At 36.1% G+C, this 20,858-nt stretch overlaps 1 protein-coding gene across 2 annotated transcripts in view; it reads right to left on the bottom strand.

The window, feature by feature from the left end:
- LOC140156878 (transmembrane protein 181-like) overlaps positions 1 to 20,858 on the bottom strand; it is a 73,745-nt gene that overhangs the window by 8,107 nt on the left and 44,780 nt on the right. For both annotated transcript variants that reach the window (XM_072179890.1, XM_072179891.1), the window contains exons 8-11: positions 19,959 to 20,058; positions 3,613 to 3,740; positions 2,613 to 2,762; positions 11 to 113 (exon numbers count right to left, since the gene is read on the bottom strand). In XM_072179890.1, coding sequence (XP_072035991.1) covers positions 11 to 113; positions 2,613 to 2,762; positions 3,613 to 3,740; positions 19,959 to 20,058 — 481 coding nt within the window. The remainder of the gene's footprint in view (positions 1 to 10; positions 114 to 2,612; positions 2,763 to 3,612; positions 3,741 to 19,958; positions 20,059 to 20,858) is intronic.

Raw genomic sequence — 20,858 nt, 5'->3', positions numbered from 1 at the left:
TAGTACTTACTCATGTATGGTAGGGCCTTGAGTTCTGTGAATGCCCTGATGATTAGGAAGATCAGATACAATAAATACAAGCCACCCACTACACTGAAGAAACTGATTAAACCCTGAAAGTAAACAAATAAAAACAGATTTACAGATGTTAGATCATTTTAACTCATTATAGCAAAACCATCCAAAAGGGACATAAATTCACTACATTCACTGAAGTGAAAATCAACGTAGGAACTTTCTAAGTATGACACACAAATTTGTCATAAATCTGTTGTTGTGTTGTGACCTTTGCCCAAAGATAATAAACGCCCCGGGGTGTTGCACTTTTCCAAAAGGGGCATTTATTGGAAGTGAATCGTCAATGACAAAAACAAATCGGGATCAATTTCCTGATGGTGCTCCTGTTGAAAAGAGGGCTTTGTGACTATACTGATGCTATTTCCATGGCGTAGCCCACGTAAATCAAGTGGAAAATGACATTTTCGTGGCAAATACAACAAAATTACACCCGTAAGTGCATCATCAAGCAAGAATCTGGTGAAATTCTACCATAAGGCAAAAAAAAAAATTGTTGTGTTGCCCTCAACCGCCTTGACCTTAAATCCTGAAAAATCAGGGTTGGCATTTTTTTTTTTTTTTGAATGATGATTTTTACAGATTTGTTCAAAAAATCAATGTTTTTCACTTAAAATTAATATTTTATTAAAAGACTAGTCTTTAAATGATATCTAACAGGTATCCAGAAATCAAAATTTACAAATGTCACCTAATTGAAGAAGCATTATTTAATATTTGAGGGGATTTTTAAAACCTGAAGGTTTGAAAAAAAAAAAAAAAAAATCTGACCGTCCGACCCAAATTTCCCATTTTCCCACTTGAGGGCAACACAACAATATTTTTTTTTTTCCTAATTAGGTAATGAAATGGATGGAAGTTCGAGTCATAATACAATGTAGTTTGCAATTTAGCGATCGTCACTGCATGACTGACATGACTGATGTTTTAAGCTTACTTACACGATATGACATGGAAATGTTTGCATTTTTGTCAATTTTTCACGGAAATATTGGAGGGGGCATTTATTAGAGTGGGAGCGTTTATTACAAACAATACGGTACTCAAAAGATCAAGATGTTGCTTCACAACTCTAGAAATACCACTTCCTGTAGATTTTCAGCAGTGCTGGAGATCCCACCTTTATGAAAGGAAGTGAAATTAAAGTAGCACTAAAGTACACTAGGAAACCGCAATGTACAGGAATACAGGTTTTTGCTCAGGTCTGCCCAGGGTTGCACAGGAAGGAGATTATCATATTACAATATGTATCTCATGGATTTCATAGGGTTTTGGAGTCCATTAACCCAACACTGCCCATGGTTTTTTGCTATTGTAAGGGAAAGAAGGAACCAAAAAGGAGAGAAGATGAACAAAGAAGTCACTTGGTACCCAGGGATTTGAACATAAACCACTTGAGTGCCAAACACAAGATCACCAACTGGGGTTTTACTGGCCCAGCCAACAAATCTGTGCGTATATATGACTTATGGTGATTACGTCATGGCATCATGTGGGATGCATGCACTCAAAGTGGTATGATTTTGTAACATTGTTTGTGGTTAAGGTTAATGTCCAGCACCAACACCCACACAAATCATGCCCAGGTATGTTTAGAGATGCCCAGGTATGTTCAGAGATGCCCAGGTATGTCCAGAACCTGGATTACAAAAGGTAATCTGGGAGGAACCATAACAAACAAGCTGTTTGCAGAGCATTACAGGCTATTGTGTGAAGGGATAAGCAAATAAATGGCTGAGAGATTGGCAGTCACAGGTCATGGGTGACGGTCATTGGATCAGTGACTTTGTGATAATAATCAATAAAAGCTCTTCTCCAATCCACTTTATACACTGTCCAGTACAAAATAAACGGGATTGCTCAGCAAATAGTCTGTTTGATGTGGCAAGGAAGCTAATCCAGCTACTGGATATACCTGGCCATCTCTGAAAATTCCTGAGCATGATTTGTGTGTTTGGTGCCTGGATATTAATTGGGAAAACCCAGTGTAATCCTTCAAGAAAACCCCCTCCTCAGCCAGACAGACCTGGACAAAACCATGTATTCCTGTAAATTGGGAGTTCAGCTCATAATCGACGGGAATTGTTAGGATTTTACCACTGCGCCAAAAAGTAGACCTACATTAAAAGTGATACAGTTGACCTCTCTGGTCTATATTGTGTATGTTAAATCAAATAGACAAAAGTATAAGACTTCAATTAATACTTTGCGATGCTTCTGGCGAGATGTCACAAGGCAATTCTCAAAATAAAATATATTGATATTAATCCGCGATGTTATAAGGCCCGCTGATTAAGAGCTGATTAAACTATAGTGGTGCAACATGTGTCCTGAAACAAGAAACTGTTCTCATGACAGAAATAGTGATTCTCAATCTTGTTTAGAACACAACCCTAAAAGTATTATAAGCATCAGGCCATAACCCAATTGTCAAACTTAAGATACTTTTCCCACCTTTCCTATGCTTGTGACCTCACATAAGGTTACAACATCCAGGTAGAGAATCCCAAATCTAATGGGAGTAACATTGTACTTACGATATAGTTTCCACTATCAGATTTATAGTTGAATGTAGGGTCGCCTCTTGCTTCATACTCTTGCCAACAAGCCAACAGGATTGCTGATAACCATATTAACCCTACTATGGTCACCTTGGGAAGGTAGAAAAACACCCACTTGTGATCACTCTGAAAACAAACAAACAAAAACAAACAAACAAACACAAAAAATGTGTAAAAGTGAGAATCATGGTAATCTTTGCAGTCCTGACAATAATAAGATGAAAGTAGTAAGCAACCAAAATTAATGTGAAAATTTTGGACCTTGAAATATCACTGACGAAGGAGGATATTCCTCAGTTCTAAAGGTTACATACAAGTTTAAATTTTCACAACACCCTCCGAACATCTCAGATGCACAGCACTTTTTTACCTCTAATAATGTCGATTATGATCAGTTTTACATCATATAACTTCTTTCTTTCCTTAGTATATCCATGACCTTTTTGCAACAAAATAAAGTTATGGTATAGCACAATTGGCACTTTTGAAAATGGCCAAATATGAGGTTAATTTGGTCCGAAACCCACATACAGGCATCAATATGGGGGGGATGAATGTATGGACCATCCCCTCTAGCAAAATATTGGGGAGATTTATCCCCCCCCCCCATCCCCCCGGAATCTACGCCTATGCTAGTATTTCAATCATATGCATAAAACAGGACATAGTTTTATTAAAAATTAAAAAAATTATTGAAAAACATTCAGGATATCCTCAGCAAATGGGCAATTCCAAGCACCATCATTCCGCAAAGCGAAGTTTGCACATGAATTCTTTTTAATGCAGCAGCCAATTAGGTAGGTGACTAGTATAATGGAAACTATTTTTGGTAAGTGCAAGATTAAGGTGGGAGAAACTTTACCAAACGACCCTAATTTGCATATGCAAACTTCGCGTTGCGGAATGATGCTTGGAATTGCCCAAATGTTACAATATTGCTTGAATTCAAATACTGATCTAGTGACCTAGTACTTACATGTCTGATACCATGATATGCACAAAGCCAGAAGAGTAACAACGCCGACAGGAAAGTTGCTTGGAAGATGGTATCTAGAACTAATGGTATCCAACTGTCAACTAGGAAAACCAATGGGAAGATGGGATCTGAAATGACAACAAATTGACATCAAATAAATATTAACTTCTGTGGTATTATACCGAGACGAAAATACCTTTTCGTCTCAGGTATTATACAACCAAAGAGGATACTGTTGGTAATGCAGGTTTTGAAAAATGTGACATACAAAAATTTGCAATTGATTACCGTAATTTCCGGAATATTAGCCGCACAGAGTATAAGCCGCACTGACTTTCGGCGGCTCCAAAAATAACGTATAAGCCGCGGCTTATATTCCGGAAATTACGGTAGTTTAATTTAATATTACTATTTTTCACAGAACTTGAGCACTTTTTTCGGCTAATGTACATTAGTTGATTAAATCACGTCATAAAACATCAGCACCTCATTTGTAAACAAGTCATGATGTAGCATCCTGTGACCCTGGTGTGACCCAGTTCTTTTTATGCCACTAATTCCCTGTCATGCTATAAAACAATATACATTTTACCACCACTATAATTATTAGTTTAATTTGAGCATATACAATGTAGGGAGATGCAGGGTATCGTACAGGCAAAAATAATTTGTGAAATCAGAGATGAAAAATAGAACTAAATGTTAAATCAGTCTTCTTTTGCATCCTGGTGTCCAACTAAAATGTAGCATTCTCAAAATTATTACTGACACTTTTATTGAAATGACTGGATCAGATTGCCCAAACCTGAATATGTAGCAAAAATCCTGCTGTACCTGAAATTCAAATTTCCTTGCACTTTGTATAAATTTTATTTTCTTAGTATACTGTATAATCTGTTATTTTCAAGGAAAGAAATTTTGCAGTTGGCAAGTTTTTGGGAAATTACACTTTAGTGCCCTTTTTGACGAAATCTTGACAGTTATATATGTCTTATATTTGTGATTCCCTGCCAACGCACAAAAGTCGCAAAATGACAGTTTATACAGTATGGCACATGATGCATAAAAAAAAAGCCCGAGGAACAAAACAATTGATGTACACCCTGAAACCATTGACGCAGGAAGTGGTGCCTAGAAGTATAATAAGAGTTTATAAATATATTGTGAAAGTTGTCCAACATGGCCTGTTTGCCAAAAAAGCCGGGTTTGGAAGCCACTGTAATAATGCATATATATAAATGCATCTAGCTTTGTCCGGCATGTAATTCACCCTTTGCCCGGATCCATCATCTTGCTACCAAACAAGGTCCCCCTGCAAATGCATGTGCATATACAGTATGCTTGCAGACGGAGTTCTATGGTATGTGTGTGGGAGTGCTATCATGCATAATCTACACCTTTACATATCTTCTGATGTCCATTATATTCAACAAAATATTCATGAACAACACCAATTCCCATGGAGGAGACAATTGATATTAACGGGAGACATGTGGAGCTATGAATGAACTTTTAGCTTATACTCACAATCTTGAATGCTTAAACATGTATCAAGTCTTTGAATTTTAGAATTGCAATTGTAAGAAAACAGGCAAAATTGCATGTTTTTGTCCCATTTCCCCTAAAATTGCAAACATATTAAAATTTGATGTTTATGTATAGGATAATGGCCAAGGATTAGAACGTGAGTGGTTAAGAATGGCCGTGGGCCGGAGGCCCTAGGCCATTCTTAGCCACTCACGTTCTAATCGAGGCCATTAACCGACTTAAATACACACTTATGACGTCGCGCTATTGTTTTTACCGCTCCATTATTTTCCCACGAATGGAGTGTTATTGAAATTTGATGCTCTTTACAAATTGATCAATTGCTCACACTGAATACACTATCAAATACACTAATAGAATGATGTCGTACTAGAGTGCGGTGAAAAATACACGGACTCAGCTTTATGTAAAATTTCTATAGAATTACCCATCATATCACGATCCAGGTGTTTAGTTTAAATCATCCGTAACCACGTTCTTGAATTATAAAGATCTAAAATGTTTGTTACCCAAATTGAATAAGCGTAGATTCGTAAAATCATTAAAGTGATTAGAAGTACAATCAATAGTTCTTTATGCCCACTTCTAATGTGTTAACTATTGACATGATTGAAGTAGTTGCGTTTAGGTCTGTATTTTGCATAATAAAGAAAATTGGCAAACTGGTCATAGGTTAATATGAAATAGTTAAATGCAGATCATTGCAGTTTTGTACCTCAAGAAAGGTAGACCTGCCGCTATCATGAGCAATGATATTCTTCTCTATGAATCGAGTGTTAGATTTTGGACAACCTTGCAATTATGGACACTATTTATTTATCTTGGATACTAGTAATTATAATTTGTGATGGAATCATTCCGAGGATATATATCGTTGATTACAGCAAGGACCTAAATCAGGTATGATTCTACTTTAAGCCAAGTAAGGTACGAAAATTTTAAATGTGTAAACTTTGTTTTATTTGGTTGGCCTTATTGCAACCCATTTTACCTAGGCCTATTATGTCCCTGAACTTGGTGACAAAAAAACAACAAACAAACTTACGCCGCTTCCTCTGGCGAAATAAAAGCTCAACTTCCAGTCCCCTCCGAAATCAACTGGGCGTCCCTAACATTATAATATTTAATTATCGGATAGGCCTACTGATCGATGTAAGTAAATATTCAAACATGCCAAAATACTATCAGATGAAACATCAGATGTACTAAAGTGAAATAAAAATTATACAGAAAATAGACCTACTGTGGCTTTTATCATTATTAAACATGCCCAAAGCAAACAATTTAAAAATAAACAGATACATAGGCCTAAATACATGATACATAATGTGTATTATGTAGCAATGTTGCCCAAAATATAACAAATAAATCGTTGCTCCCAAGCCACTGAAACCGTATAAAAATATAAAGAACAAAAAAAATGATATAAAAACACTAAGCGTAGAAAGAAAGGTCCAAATAATTTAAAGTTACGGGCTTACTAAGTTAAGCCTAAATAAGCATTTTCCACCAAAGTGAGGGTAAAAACACATCTTGCATAATAAGTAGGCCTATATACAACTTTTAACCTGCCCGTTTGATCTTGCCTTACTTTTCACAGATTGCATTGTAAATTTATGTTTAAGGGCTCGGATAGCGACGTTTTCACGTGTAGGCCTATATAATATATTTGAGGGACCTGAGAGCAAATCAGACACATCGAATTGGATTTTGAACACGAGGAATGTCCTTCTGATATCAAATAATTCTGATTTTTATTAAATTAGCGATATATACATTACACATTTTATGGCAAATTATTAAGAATTGTAAATTGTAAAAAAGTAAATTGTATAAATCTAACGATATGCACCTAAAGATTATGAAGTTGGGATGAACAGCTGTCCATCATATGAAAATTTTGACCTTCATTATTACAGATTTTTTTCCTCAAAACACTAAAAATGTAGGTCTTTTTGGAAAAAATGTTTATGTTCAATATGAAAGGTCAAAAATTTCAATTCGGCTTTTCATCCCAGCTAGGCCTACATAGGCCTACAGTTTCATTACATATCATTTATTTGATTTATAAAGTTTACTTCGAGGACTGTTAAATTAAAAAATATGACATTTTAATAATTTGCCATAAAATTTGTATTAGGCCTATATCACGAATTTCACAAAATCAAAATTTTTTTTTTTTTTATATCAGAAGGACAATCCTCGTATTCAGCATGTAATTCGATATGTCTGATGTGCTCTCATGTCCCATAACAATAATGTGCAAATGTTGCTATCCGCTTCCTTAATTTATTGTATTAATGAAAATCATAGTTTTGTTGTTTTTCGTATCATTGTTTTGCATGAATGAAGTGATGATAACAATACTGCACTTTACGCAAATACATGCTTTTCGAAAGTGCAATTGTTATTAACACTACATTAGTAAATGCCAGTACTTTTCCCTGAAAAGTATTTGCTTTTCAGAAAAAGAAAGGCATTTACGAATGGCGTGTTATTGTAATCATCGCTCCATTAAGTGGAAAATAATGGAGCGATAAAACAATAGCGCGACGTCATAGGTGTGTATTAATGCCAGTTAATGCTAACTAAAGGATTACGATTTACACTAGCTTCCAGAGAAGTACGGCACTCTCTTGCTCTGATTGATGCACGTGCCTTGTTAGTGAGCAACGTACACTGGGCTTTGATGAGTGCCTCTCTGCGCCAATCTCTTCTTTGACACGTAATCAGCCAATTGCTATGATTGTCAGATGATTGGATTAGCCTATCAGAACCCTACTTTTGTGTTTACTGTGTGTACGCTCTCAAAATGTAAACAAATGCCATTCTTTTCTGCCTGCAAGTGTAGCTATGCTTCATTTGGCAACATAGTGATGTGATTTTCTGGAATTGGATAATATAACTAAAACAAACTGTAACTGTTATTCCTTTCTTCACATAAAAGAATGTTCAATAGGGTAGATTCAATTCAATTCACTTTTAATTTCTATAACCAAAAAACAAACAAAAACCAAAATGAAAAAAAAAAATACATATTTTGCTACAAACAGAAGATCAAACAAAATGATTATGGAGGAATGGTCTAAAGGCTAATAAGGCTATACCGAGACGAGACAGAAAATATGTACAAGACACAAACTCGGGGTTGTAGATTTTTAATTATACACATGTACCTTGCAAACCTTACATTCTTATTTTTAAGAACACATATCATCAACACAAAATTGATATTACATAGAGTCAGTATTATTTATTTTCAAATTATGATCTGATAGTTGACATTGTAAAAAATAAAATGAAATATATCTGTGATTTGCTACCCTAGAACATCCCTAACTTTATCAATTCAGATTTTTGCAATGTGGAACAAGTACTTATAATAAACCTTGAAAATAATAAACGTGAAAGCAACTTACTAAAGACAAAATGTGACTGGCATTGAATATGAAGGTAAAATAAAAATATGCTTCCTTTTTCTTGCTCAATCAACACTATCAAACTATGGTTAACATATGAGCAATCGATGCTGGGATAACTTTTAACATATTTTATACAGAACAAGTTATTTGCAACATTTCACGCAAATGAGTATAAACCTGAGTGTTTGTGTTTGTTGATCAATTAGTGGAGAAAGCAGGCAAACTAATACATGTATGTACAGAAAATATCACTATAAACTTAAATATCACTATAAAATATCACTGATGCCTCATGCCTCAGCATAAAAATGTCCATTCAAATTTCAGTACTATCACAGAAATGCCTTTATATCAGGCCTTCTCAACTAGTTTATTTGAAGTGCCAACTAGGAAATTTTAGTAATCATGAATTGCCTACATGTTAAGGGAGGATTTTGCGAGGGAGCATGGTGCACGGTGCACGACCGAACACATATCGGGTAGGGTCCAGGGGCCATAGGAGGGGTCCAGCATGAAAGCCCCAGCCGCGGGAAGCTCTGATGTGGTATTTTCACAGCTTTTCACCGAATTGTTCAAAATTTATGTGAAATTAGTAAATTTACCATGTGCCACTTCGACTAACTCCATGCACCACAAGTTGAGAAGGCCTGCTTTATATAATAATGTATTCAACCCATTCATATGCCCAGGCTGTATTTAAGTCATTTTAAGTGGGTGGTCAGAAGTTGTATACTTTTAAAATGAGCAGGAAATTTCTTACGGTTAGAATTTCAGGAGAAAATGAGAATATTATTATAAAGTTAGTTCCCAATTGCTCAAAATTTTTGTAATAATTAAAACAAATTAAAAGCTATTCTATATTAGGATTCAGAAAAAGAATAGTTTGCACTATCTGTAATGTCTTGTTCAAGTGCAACAAAGAGTAAAATGATCAACAGGATCTTTTTAAATTTACATCGCAGATGGTGGAAACTTCTTTTTCTGAATCTCGTAAGCTAGAAGAAGAATTAGGATTTATGAAAATTAGAGCAACTTTAACTTTTGATGCATGCACTAGGCAAATTGTCCTTGGATCTCCTGTGCCCATAACTCTGTTCAACTACAGGTGCACAAATGTTTAACATACATGTTATTCTTTGACTAGACAAATAATTTGATGCCTTTGATATAAAATTAGATCGATCTGAGCCCATATTTATTGGTAATAGCTAGGCCAATAAATATTGGCGTAAAGCATCCAATTTTATCATTATTATGTTTGGGATCCAATATTTTCACACATTTGGATTCATTAAAACCTAATAATTATTACAAATGGACCATATTTGGAGGATTTTCAACTAAAATAAAGTGTTTGACAGCTGTTCACTCAATAAGGCCTAAAAAAAATTGTTTGATTGGCGTAACATGAAAAGAAATTAGGGTAGGTCGGTCGGTAATTTTTTTTTAAACACATTTTACGCTGAAAATCACGAATTTTTCTTCTTTTTAAAATTTTTTTAATCCATTTTTTGCAAAAAAATGAGAAAAAAAGTCTAGGGTCGGGCCTATTTTTAGGAATTAGGTTGGAGTTCACGTCAATCAAACAATTTTTTAGGCCTAATACTGATCACTTTCTAAAATAAGCATTTCATTTTAATCTAGACTTTGTCTCACTATTAAAATATATGGGTCTTCTACATGGCAACAAAAATTGTTTGATTGTCCTCATCAGACCGACCCTAATCTGGAAAATCTGAAAAAAAAAATGAGTTTTTGTTTGTTTTACTGTACAAAAGAATACCAACTCTAATTTTGGAAATTCCAGAAGAAGGTTTTTTCATTTCAAAGTTTTTAACATCCTTAAAAGTTTTTTAACAGTATTTTTGCATTTCTAAAACTATTTTAAAACATGAATAAGTGTCATACAGTAGGGAAATATCACAATTCAAAACTGTTAATTTAGGCCTATACATGTTTTGGCTATGACCTTCATTTCTTTTTTAATCCAACTGACCAACCCTACACCTTGGATGTGATCTATGGACAATCAATTACTCTTTTGGCCTAAGAAAAACATTTGTGGAGATTATCAAAAGCTACTCATACAAATAATTATGTTCAAAATGTTCTCTTTTGACCAATATACAGTTGCTAAATCAATTCACATGCCGTATTTTCAGTTCAGTTTTCTTAAGCACATGCCACTCCTTCCAATCATACCAAACCATGCCCGTGCTACTGTCCCCATCAGCTCCAAGATACAGGCCATTGGGATTGGAGCGAGTACATCTGTTGTACCACCAGCCACTACGATGATAAACTCCACACTGAATACCATGAGCATCATGGTCCTGGTCCTTGGTAGTAAATGCCATGCCATTAAGATCTTGACTTCTTCTCATTGAATCACCTGCAGTTCCCTGTGTGTAAGTTCCAATGGTTAACCTATAGAAAGATGAACTGTCTCCAACTTGGAAATTGTCATACAGAGCATACGTATGGTTGCCATCAAAATCTTCTAAATCAACTCTAAACTCCCACCGATTAATGTCGCTTGTCAATGCATGAAGCTTTTTCAAACCCAGCCAAAACTCCCCATCCAGTGAGCCAAATCCATTCTCATAATCTATCCAGTTGCGATAAAAATTGATGGAGCCATCAAATCTACGCTGGAATATCAGCCACCCACCTGGAGTAGTGTCCATGTCACAGATCACTGGGAATGAACCCAAAGTTCCAGGTTGAAGAGGTGATATTGTGTACTCCCCAGTTGAGGTAACACTTGAGCAATCACGAAGCAAGTGAGATTCCATTGGTTGAGTTGGCAGCGATTCCATTGGCTGAGTTGGCAGTGATTCCAGTTCCTGAGCAGTTTGATTTTGCAGCACACTCTTAATGTTTGTAAGCTCCTGAAGCATGCCTTGTTGCATCTGCACCATACTACTCAAAAGGGATGGCAGTACAGAAGAGACTGAGCTATTGATATTTGCCAGAAGTTCAATGTTGCGAGTATTATCATAATAATCCATATCTACATAGCAGTCTGTCCCATAACAGTCATCCGTTGCCGTTCTTTTAACAGGTATCCCAACGCTGGGGTCTATAACCGCAAAACCAATAATCAATGCTATTACCAGAGACAAGAACATTAACTGTGAAGCAACAGCCATTTTGAAGTCAACGAATCTTATTAAGTACCCAAAATATATGATACCGATTGCAAATATGTGACTACTCTCAATGTATACACCGAGAGAATGAATGACTACTTTACATTAACATACAGGATATAGGCCTACCTACATCCTCCCAGGTCTAGGTTATTTACATCCAGGTCACTGGGTTTGAAGTTGGTATGCAGCATATATGAAACAGCTACTACTATATAAACTATTCTTATTCAATGGGTGCGTCTTGTAAAGAATTCAAGTAATTTGATTGGTTTTCTGGTGTATAATATCTCACAATAATTGATAGTGATATAGTCAGGGCGCGCGCCGCCACGCAACGGCGGCACGTTTGTTGCTCCTCAATGATCGCGCGATAATGCGTTCGCATAATACATGTGCGAGACCAAAAACGCGATTCGGCGGCTTAGATGTTCGTGATGGTTTTGTTCATTTAAAACAACGGGGATGCCCTCACAAAAGTAACTTTATTTTTTTCTGTTTATAAGGCAGTTTTTCTCGCAAAAATTACATTAAAACTGAATAAGTATGAGAACGAGATCTGATTGCGTTCGCCTGCGACCGCGAGCATGCACAGCCAGCAGTGACAAATGAGTTATGACCCCGAATCTGTGAGAGCCGGAAGTGATCCCTTAATTACATTTGACCCCGCAAAAATATTACATAGTGCTTAGGATGTCATACATGTAAGGAATATTCCTGGTGAATTTCAGCTTATTTGGAACTTATACCTGGATGGCGGCTGTGCAATAAAAGATAGGATTTTGTCTTTTGCCTATCCAATATCGCGTCATACGCCGGCATCCACTACTCAAAATATTGGCCAGCCCATCCATTATGACACGATATTGGATAGGCAAAAGACAAAATCCTATCTTTTATTCTCTAACTACATGTGTATGTAAGTTTGTTACATGTGTATGTCAGTTTGTTAGTAAGCAAATTCTCGAAATACATGTAAATGTTTTTGCCTAAAATATCACCAATACATTATGTCTTTCTGGAATGGGTTCTGTGACAAAAATTTTAATCAGAATGAAGGTACTGTTTGTAGCCTCTGCCATGCATCTTTAATATATATATATATTCAGGCGGCGGATGACATGATCGAGCCGGCAACTCGTGAAACCGCCCGGCCGTATGGCATTTTCCATATACTCGGTTAGTTTTGTGGGGTTCATTATCGAACCCCAACGGTTTTAGCTTGTATATTATTTATCAACATAGGCTTATTTGTTTGTGATATTTCAAGCGTTTTAAAATTTCAAAATAATCCCATTCAATTACACGGTTGACGATGAAAATTTACTGAATTTAGGGACTGCATGTCATACACCACCTGTATATATTATGTGATCCAATAAGTAGGTGGGGTTGTTCTAGATCCCAAAAATAATACACACATAGTTTTGCCTTGTGTGATATACCATTCATTTGTGTGTAATAGTTACGGGGAAATAAGGTTTAATTGGGTCAATTCAATTCAATTCAATTCAATCACTTTTATTTTGATGAAATACATAAATACATTGCTACAATGGAAGATCAAACAAATTGATTATGGAGGGAATGCTTGAAAGCCGGTAAGGAAAGAACTGTCTACTCCTTTTGTGTGACAGAAAAACAAGCAAAAAGGAGTCTGTCACACCAGACACAAAATCAAGGTTGTACTTTTTGTTTTCATTTGATATCTATATATATGTTGCATAATAAACTTATGTCTTATTAAATGAATAGATATGTATCTCGCAAACTGAACTAATATTTCTATTTATAACACATACAATGTAATTGATAGAGTCAGTATGATCTGATAGTTACATTGCATAAGATAAAGCGACAATCAGAATTTGCTACCCTATAAATGTATAACACCCTAAAATTTATCAAATTTAGATTTGTGCAGTTGTGGAATAAGCTAATATGCTTATAATAAACTTTAAAAATAATGAATGTGATGATGTGAAGCAATTTAATAAAGATTGACATTGAACATGAAGGAGGATAAAACTAGTTGCGTTTACATTGTAGGACACACGCCCGGTGGAACAAGTTGCTAGGAGTAGCGGTAGGTGTAGCCAGGAGTAGTGACAGTGTGAACAATGGTCAGCGTAAGTTCCGCCAGGCGTAAATTTGACGATAATACTCCTGATAAAAGTCAGGTAGCGAGCAAGGTGTAATCTCCGCAAGGTGTACTAGCAATGTGAATGCTACTACATCTGGCACCCAGTGTAAGTGTTACCTTTTTTGGGCAGGAAGCTAAGAAATTACATTTCGCACGGTTGAGAAAGGTCATGGAAACACCGGAAGTGGTAGCTGATGTTTACATCAACCAAAGTTTTCTCATGGAAAATTTCTCATGGTTCGAATTTCATTCTTGTAAAGTTAGTTACAGGAGTTGTGGCACAGAAGGTCCAAGGTCAATGTGCATATTGTACAGGGATAAAAAATTTAGGTTGCTGGAATTTTTGTAATAATGTACTTACAGTATGTACAGCACCTCCTGGGGGATACTGAAGTGATGCTGCAGCCAAACAAAATTGTTTCGCTTGCCCAAGATCGCAACAGTTGGAGAAAGCTTGTAGTCGCCTGCTCCGCAGCCGACTGATGATGATGATGTTTGTATAGCTAACCCTAACACTCCTTGGTACTACAAAATACTACATGATATATGCACTGTGCGTGCATGCATCCCACGCTGATGTGATGAGGCTATCACCCTAAGTGATATATACTGACCTCAGGAAAATAGTACTATTGATCTCACCTCGGACCCATAGTTATACCCAGAACCTCTAATGGCAGTATATACTATCTGCCATGTCTTGTTCAAGTGCTACAAGACAACAAGTTAAAAGGTCAACAAGATCTTATTAACATTGCAGGTAGTGGAAACTTACTTTTCTTAATCTCGTAAGCTAGAAGAACGAGGCTTTACAACAATTAGAGCAACTTTAACTTTTGATGTCTGTACAACATATACAAATTGACCTTGGATCTCCTGTGCCCATAACTCTGTTTAACTACACATGCAAGAATGTTATCCTTAAGGGGGTACCACACCCCTGGCCAATTTTGTGCCTATTTGTGCATTTTCTCAAAAATTATAGCGCATTGGTGACAAGCATTGGTGACTACAACTACTGCACTGGAAATTTTATTTCAGTACAGACAACAGTTGTGGATTTACAGTCAAAAATGAGGGAAAACCAATATTTGATCAATAAATCAATAACTACTTGCCTTGAGTTGCTGAATTTTCAATGCAGTAGTTGTAGTCCCAGGGTTCGAATTGTGGTTTTTTTTTTGCATAGCAAAAGCTGCTATGCAAGTTTTATCTTGCATAGCAGTTCCAAAATTTTGTATAGCAGTTTAAACTGCTATGCAAAAGATGTTTTGCATAGCATTTTTTTAAATTGCAAAAACTGCTATGCAAAATATGTTTTATGTAACAAATTTACTTTTATAATGTTATGTATTATTATGTTAAATGATTGTTGTGACTTATAATCACTTATTAAAGATACTGATTAAAATATTGTTATTTGTTAAAAACAAGTTTTAATAAACATTTCAATTTGTCATTGCAAAAGTGCAAACATTCAGACTTTTCACTTCTTGACTGCCAGTTAGCTTGACTAATAAACAGATTTCAGTAACAGACAGCAGCCAAATTTGGCCAACACAACACGGACTGAAGAAAAATGGCTGAATGATGAGTGATGATTCAAGAATCAAGACTAAAGACTGTCAAAACTAAAAGTATTATTATGGCCAAGTGTTAGGCCTACTAAAAATAAAATTAGGTTTCGGTAACCCGCCGTCCCTCTTTTTGGTGCCGCAAAAAAAAAATTTATGCCACTTTTGGAAAAATAAAATTTTTCAAGAGTCGTCCGTGTCGAAATTCTGACATGAAGTTGTTGGAAATCACATATATTTTATTTTTCCCCCGACTTTCTGCCATTCAATGATTAAAGAAATACAGTTGAATTGATAGATAATATTTATCGCGATATAGGCCAATGCACAACTTTTTTATTTTATGAAAACAGCGTGCAGCAGGACTCGTAATATTAAGTAGGCCTACAACTATTGAAAACCACTGAACTATTTTGTCTGTGAAAAATTAAAGCACCAAACATCCGCACAAAACCAACCAAATAGGCCTTGTAGCATAAAACCATAAAAAATTTAATAAAAACGGTAATAGTAAAACTAATTCCCATAAAGCTCGTATTAAAAGAGCAAGTAATAAAAAAGTTAAAATGCTAAAAATGATGTAGGCGAAAAATTGTGTAATCTTCCTTGTCCTAGACACTCAACGATAAACCCCTATCAAGTATGAATAAAAGACTGTTCATTGTCCAAATATTTCAATTTATAAACGTTGAGGAAGTTGTGCATTTTGTTAGCACCGAAATAACAAAAATTAAAATAACTAACCTGGCAGATTTCAAGATTAACCAACATTTATTTTCTCATGCCGCTCGCCCATGCCTGCATATTTATATCCCGTCAAGAAACTCAACCCTAGGCCTACATTTTTCAACATGTAAATATAATTCTCCAAAGTGATAAATAGTGAACGTTGCATTGGAGATGAGGATGCTTGGATGATAGGCCTACAGATATTAAGCACATGTTAATTGGGGGTATGGGGATGTCCCATATCTGTATTATTATAGGTCTACGTTATTTGTTTAATTTTGTAATGATAATGCTAAAATAAATAAGACCCGGAAATACCCATGCCGACGGAATGGCTAAAATATGCGTCCAACTTAAAAAATTGTGCAACCATGTAAAATTAGGCAGACTAAGATCATGATACAACTAAGCAAAACTTGCCGCTGATCCCCGATGATTTTTGTTCGATCAACCCCATGGGAACAAACGGTCAAACAAATGTCCCGACCGTCATATTGGAATCGCGCACTTTCGGCTTATCCTGTTGAGGACGATTTCATCTCTTAATCTCCCAACACATGAATTCTGTAAACAGCTTTGCACAACCAACCAATCACGAAGGGAATTCCTAGGTATTCCCTAGTACGTCATATGCATAAATTATTATAATGTCGATGGAGCTGCAGTTGTTAAAATCAGCTGTCGGACAAGACAAGCAAGGTATTAAGCAAATGTTTTTATTAAAATTTCTCTTTATTTAAAACTTTTCTCACTGACGCAACGTCAACATGATTAAATTTACATAGTGAGTCAACATTTGTCAGATTTTGCAAGATACACATTCTGAGCATGCCGCATCAAGTTTCTACATGTGCGGACCGCGGACGCTCATTGTATGAAAGGGGAGATTTGGGAATCCGCCGGCGATAATTATTTAAAATAAAATAATGAACTCATTACCAGCGCTATTAATTATAGTTCATAACGGGCAATTAGTCCATAAAATGTCAACTGATACAAAGTAAGACCGTATTTCATTTTACTTATTTTTTCTCCACAACCCTCGCTCACGCCACCACGCCACTTCATACATGCCTTACCCATGCCAAATAGTGAATCGTCCCAAAAGCATCACTCAATATACTCATGCATGATGCATATATGCTAATTAACTGCCGAAGTCAAGTTTGGCTGTGTACGATATGACTGTCCTCCCTGCGCAACATGTATGAAACGCAGTACACTGCTTAGCATCAGCGGGGTAGAGATAGAGAATATAAAAGCATAAACAAGGTAAAAAAGAGGGGTATCGAATGAGTCGTTCGTAGCACAACACAGGTGGTCAAAATTATTTTAAAACTGTTTATTGTTATTGTACAAGCGTTCACACGCAAGTATGGATGAATTTCAGGAACCCAGTCGGCTATTTGGATGAATAATTTGGTAAGCTTATTTAGGAATTTATAGGAGAAATTATGCATCGCACATGTTGCGATGTATAGCAGGGAAGTGTTTAGCAATTGACAAGTTTTGCATCGCATTCTGCGATGCGATACGGGCAAATTCGAACCCTGTGTAGTCCTTGCCCCTATAATATACATATCTTACTTGTCACCTATGCGGTATAATTTTTGAGAAAAATTCAAAAATAGGCACAAAATTGGCCAGTGGTATAGTACCCCCTTAATATGACAAGATAAATAATTATTTGATGCCTTTGAGTAAAATTAAAGCATATTTAATTGATGGTTTTATATAGCTTGGCACACAACAGATTCACATCCAATATCCTCAAATGAACTAAAATGAAGTGCTTGACAGCTGTAGACTCAATAATGCTGAGTGCTTCTTATAAGCATAAATTCCATTTTTGATCTAGTCTATATGTCTCAACATTATTAAGAATAAGATGAGGCAAAAAAAAATGTATGATTATCCCCATCAGACCAACCCTAATCTGGTAAATTCTTTTGTATTTACAAAAGCATACCGACCATAATTTTAGAAATTCCAGAGGAAGGTTGTTTTTTTTCTTCCAAAATTGTCAACATCCTGAAAACTTTTTAAAACAATTTCTTTGCATTTCTAAAACTGTTTTAAAACATGAATAAAGTGGCATACAGAAGAGAAATATTAAAATTCACACCAATTTATGGGTAAGTTAATATTAGGCCTATAGTGATAAATGTTTTGGCTATGACCTTTAAAAAGGTATTCAAAAAATAATCTGACCGATTAACCTACCATACCAACCTACCCCCTTAGAGGTGATCTATGGATAATCAATTACTTTTTTGGCCTAAGGAAAACATTTGTGGAGATTATCAAATGTCTCTAAAAGCTACTCATCCAAATAATTATGTTCAAAATGTTCTCTTTAGACCAATCTACAGTTGCTGAATCAATTTACATGCCGTATTTTCAGTTCAGTTTTCTTAAGTGCATGATAGTGCTTCCAATCATACCAATACATGCTTATTAAAGTGTTACCACTATTAGCTCCAAGATACAGGCCATTTGGATTGGAATAACCACAGCTCCTGTGCCACCAGCCACTACGATGATGAACTCCACACTGACCACTAGACCAACCATCATGGTCCTGGTCCTTGGTAGTAAATGCCATGCCATTAAGATCTTGACGACTTCTCATTGAATCACCTGCAGTTCCCTGTGTGTAAGTTCCAATGGTTAACCTATAGAAAGATGAACTGTCTCCAACTTGGAAATTATCATAAAGAGCATATGCATGATTGCCATCAAAATCTTCCAAGTCAACTCTAAACGCCCACCGATTAATGCCGCTTGTCAATGCATGAAGCTTTTTCAAACCCAGCCAAAACTCCCCATCCACAGAACCAAATCCATTCTCATAATCTACCCAGTTACGATCAAAATTGATGGAGCCATCAAATCTATGCTGGAATATGAGCCATCCACCTGGAGTAGTGTCCATGTCACAGATCACTGGGAATGAACCCAAAGTTCCAGGTTGAAGAGGAGATATTGTGTACTGTCCAGTTGAGGTAACATTTGAGCAGTCATGAAACGATTGAAATTCCATTACCTGAGTTGACAGAGATTCCATTGGCTGAGTTGGCAGCGATTCCATTGGCTGAGTTGGCAGCGATTCCATTGGCTGAGTTGGCAGCTATTCCAGTTCCTGAACAGTTTGATTTTGTAGCAGGCTCTTAATGTTTGTAAGCTCTTGAAGCATGCCTTGTTGCATCTGCACCATACTGCTTAGAAGGGATGGGAGTACAGAAGAGACTGAGCTATTGATATTTGCCAGAAGTTCAATGTTGCGAGTATTATCATAATAGTCCATATCTACATAGCAGTCTGTCCCATAGCAGTCATCAGTTGCCGTTCTTCCAAAACTTGGGTTTATAACCGCAAAACCAATAATTAATGCTATTACCAGAGGCAAGAACATTTGCAAAGCAGCAGCCATTTTCAAGTCAAAGAATCATAAACTTATTCACCAAAAAATAAGATAGCGAATGAAAAGATGAGACAACTCTAAAGTGTATCCTGAAGCAAGCACAATGCATATATTGTAGTTTGAATGAACTAATGTGTAATTATTTTGTTTACAAACTTGAAGGAAGTGAAACTACTCAAATCCTCCCAGGTCTTAGGTCATGCACAGCCCTGTGCCTGCACTTGGTGTGTCATATATCCAGAGCATATGCACAGGGCTTCGAGCCAGCCCTTGTAAAAGCCTTGTGGCTTTGGCGCAGTGCACCATAAATCCCCTATTTTATTGACCGATCCCTGACAGTGAGACACTACTTACCATTATAGAGAAGTAACAAGGGAAGAAGAACCGACATCCATTTTTGTTCTATTGACCAGTCCCTCATGGTGAATTTCCGAAGTGAGTGTGCAAACATACACTGTAATGCAAAGAAAAAAACCCATAAAAGTTGATGGATTTTAACTTCTGTTTACTCAGTAATTAAAAGTATAAATCTTGTCATACGACCTATGTTTTAATGCTTCAATTATTTAAATTTCTGCTAATTAAAAGGGCATTTCGTGATCCACAGCCTCATCCCCCCAAAAAAAAAAAAAAAAGTTGAGATTTTTATATCACTGGAAACCTCTGGCTACATAATGTTTATGTACAAAATATTTCTTGCAGATTAATTCGCTTAGCACAGATATCGTGAAATTTGAATTTCGTTCTGGTGCACCAGAACGAACTTACAACGTATTGTCTATGGAGCAGTGTAATCACATAATCATGCATAACTCGCGAACGCAAAATCGGAATCAACTGAAATTTTGGGAATAGGTTTTTTTCGTGAATATCTAATGAAAAATGACATAAATAGAGGATGCTAGGATCACGAAATACTCCTTTAAGATCCTGTTAGGTAAAGTTCAAGCCACTGGAGTGCTTGTTGTAACTGAGAAGGGTTTGGCATGTAAACTGAAAAGAGTTGTATCGATATCAACCATTTTGCCTATACTGCAAGTTCCTTCACAAGTATATTTCTCTGGACACTCAACTCTGGTCATTTGGACATGTGCCAGGTATATAACCTCTGCAACAGCAGCAGTTGTCCCACTTTTGATGCAATTCAATTTGTTCAGTACAAAGAAAGAAATTTACAGCTAAAGATTAATATATACATAAATCTATCATTTTTAACTTTGAGGCACAATATACTGTGCAAGACTCAATTTTAGG

This window comes from Amphiura filiformis, chromosome 7 (assembly GCF_039555335.1).
Source record: "Amphiura filiformis chromosome 7, Afil_fr2py, whole genome shotgun sequence".
Lineage (NCBI taxonomy): Eukaryota > Metazoa > Echinodermata > Ophiuroidea > Amphilepidida > Amphiuridae > Amphiura > Amphiura filiformis.
Note: the sequence above shows the minus strand (reverse complement) of the source record. Positions and strands in the feature narration are given on the sequence as shown.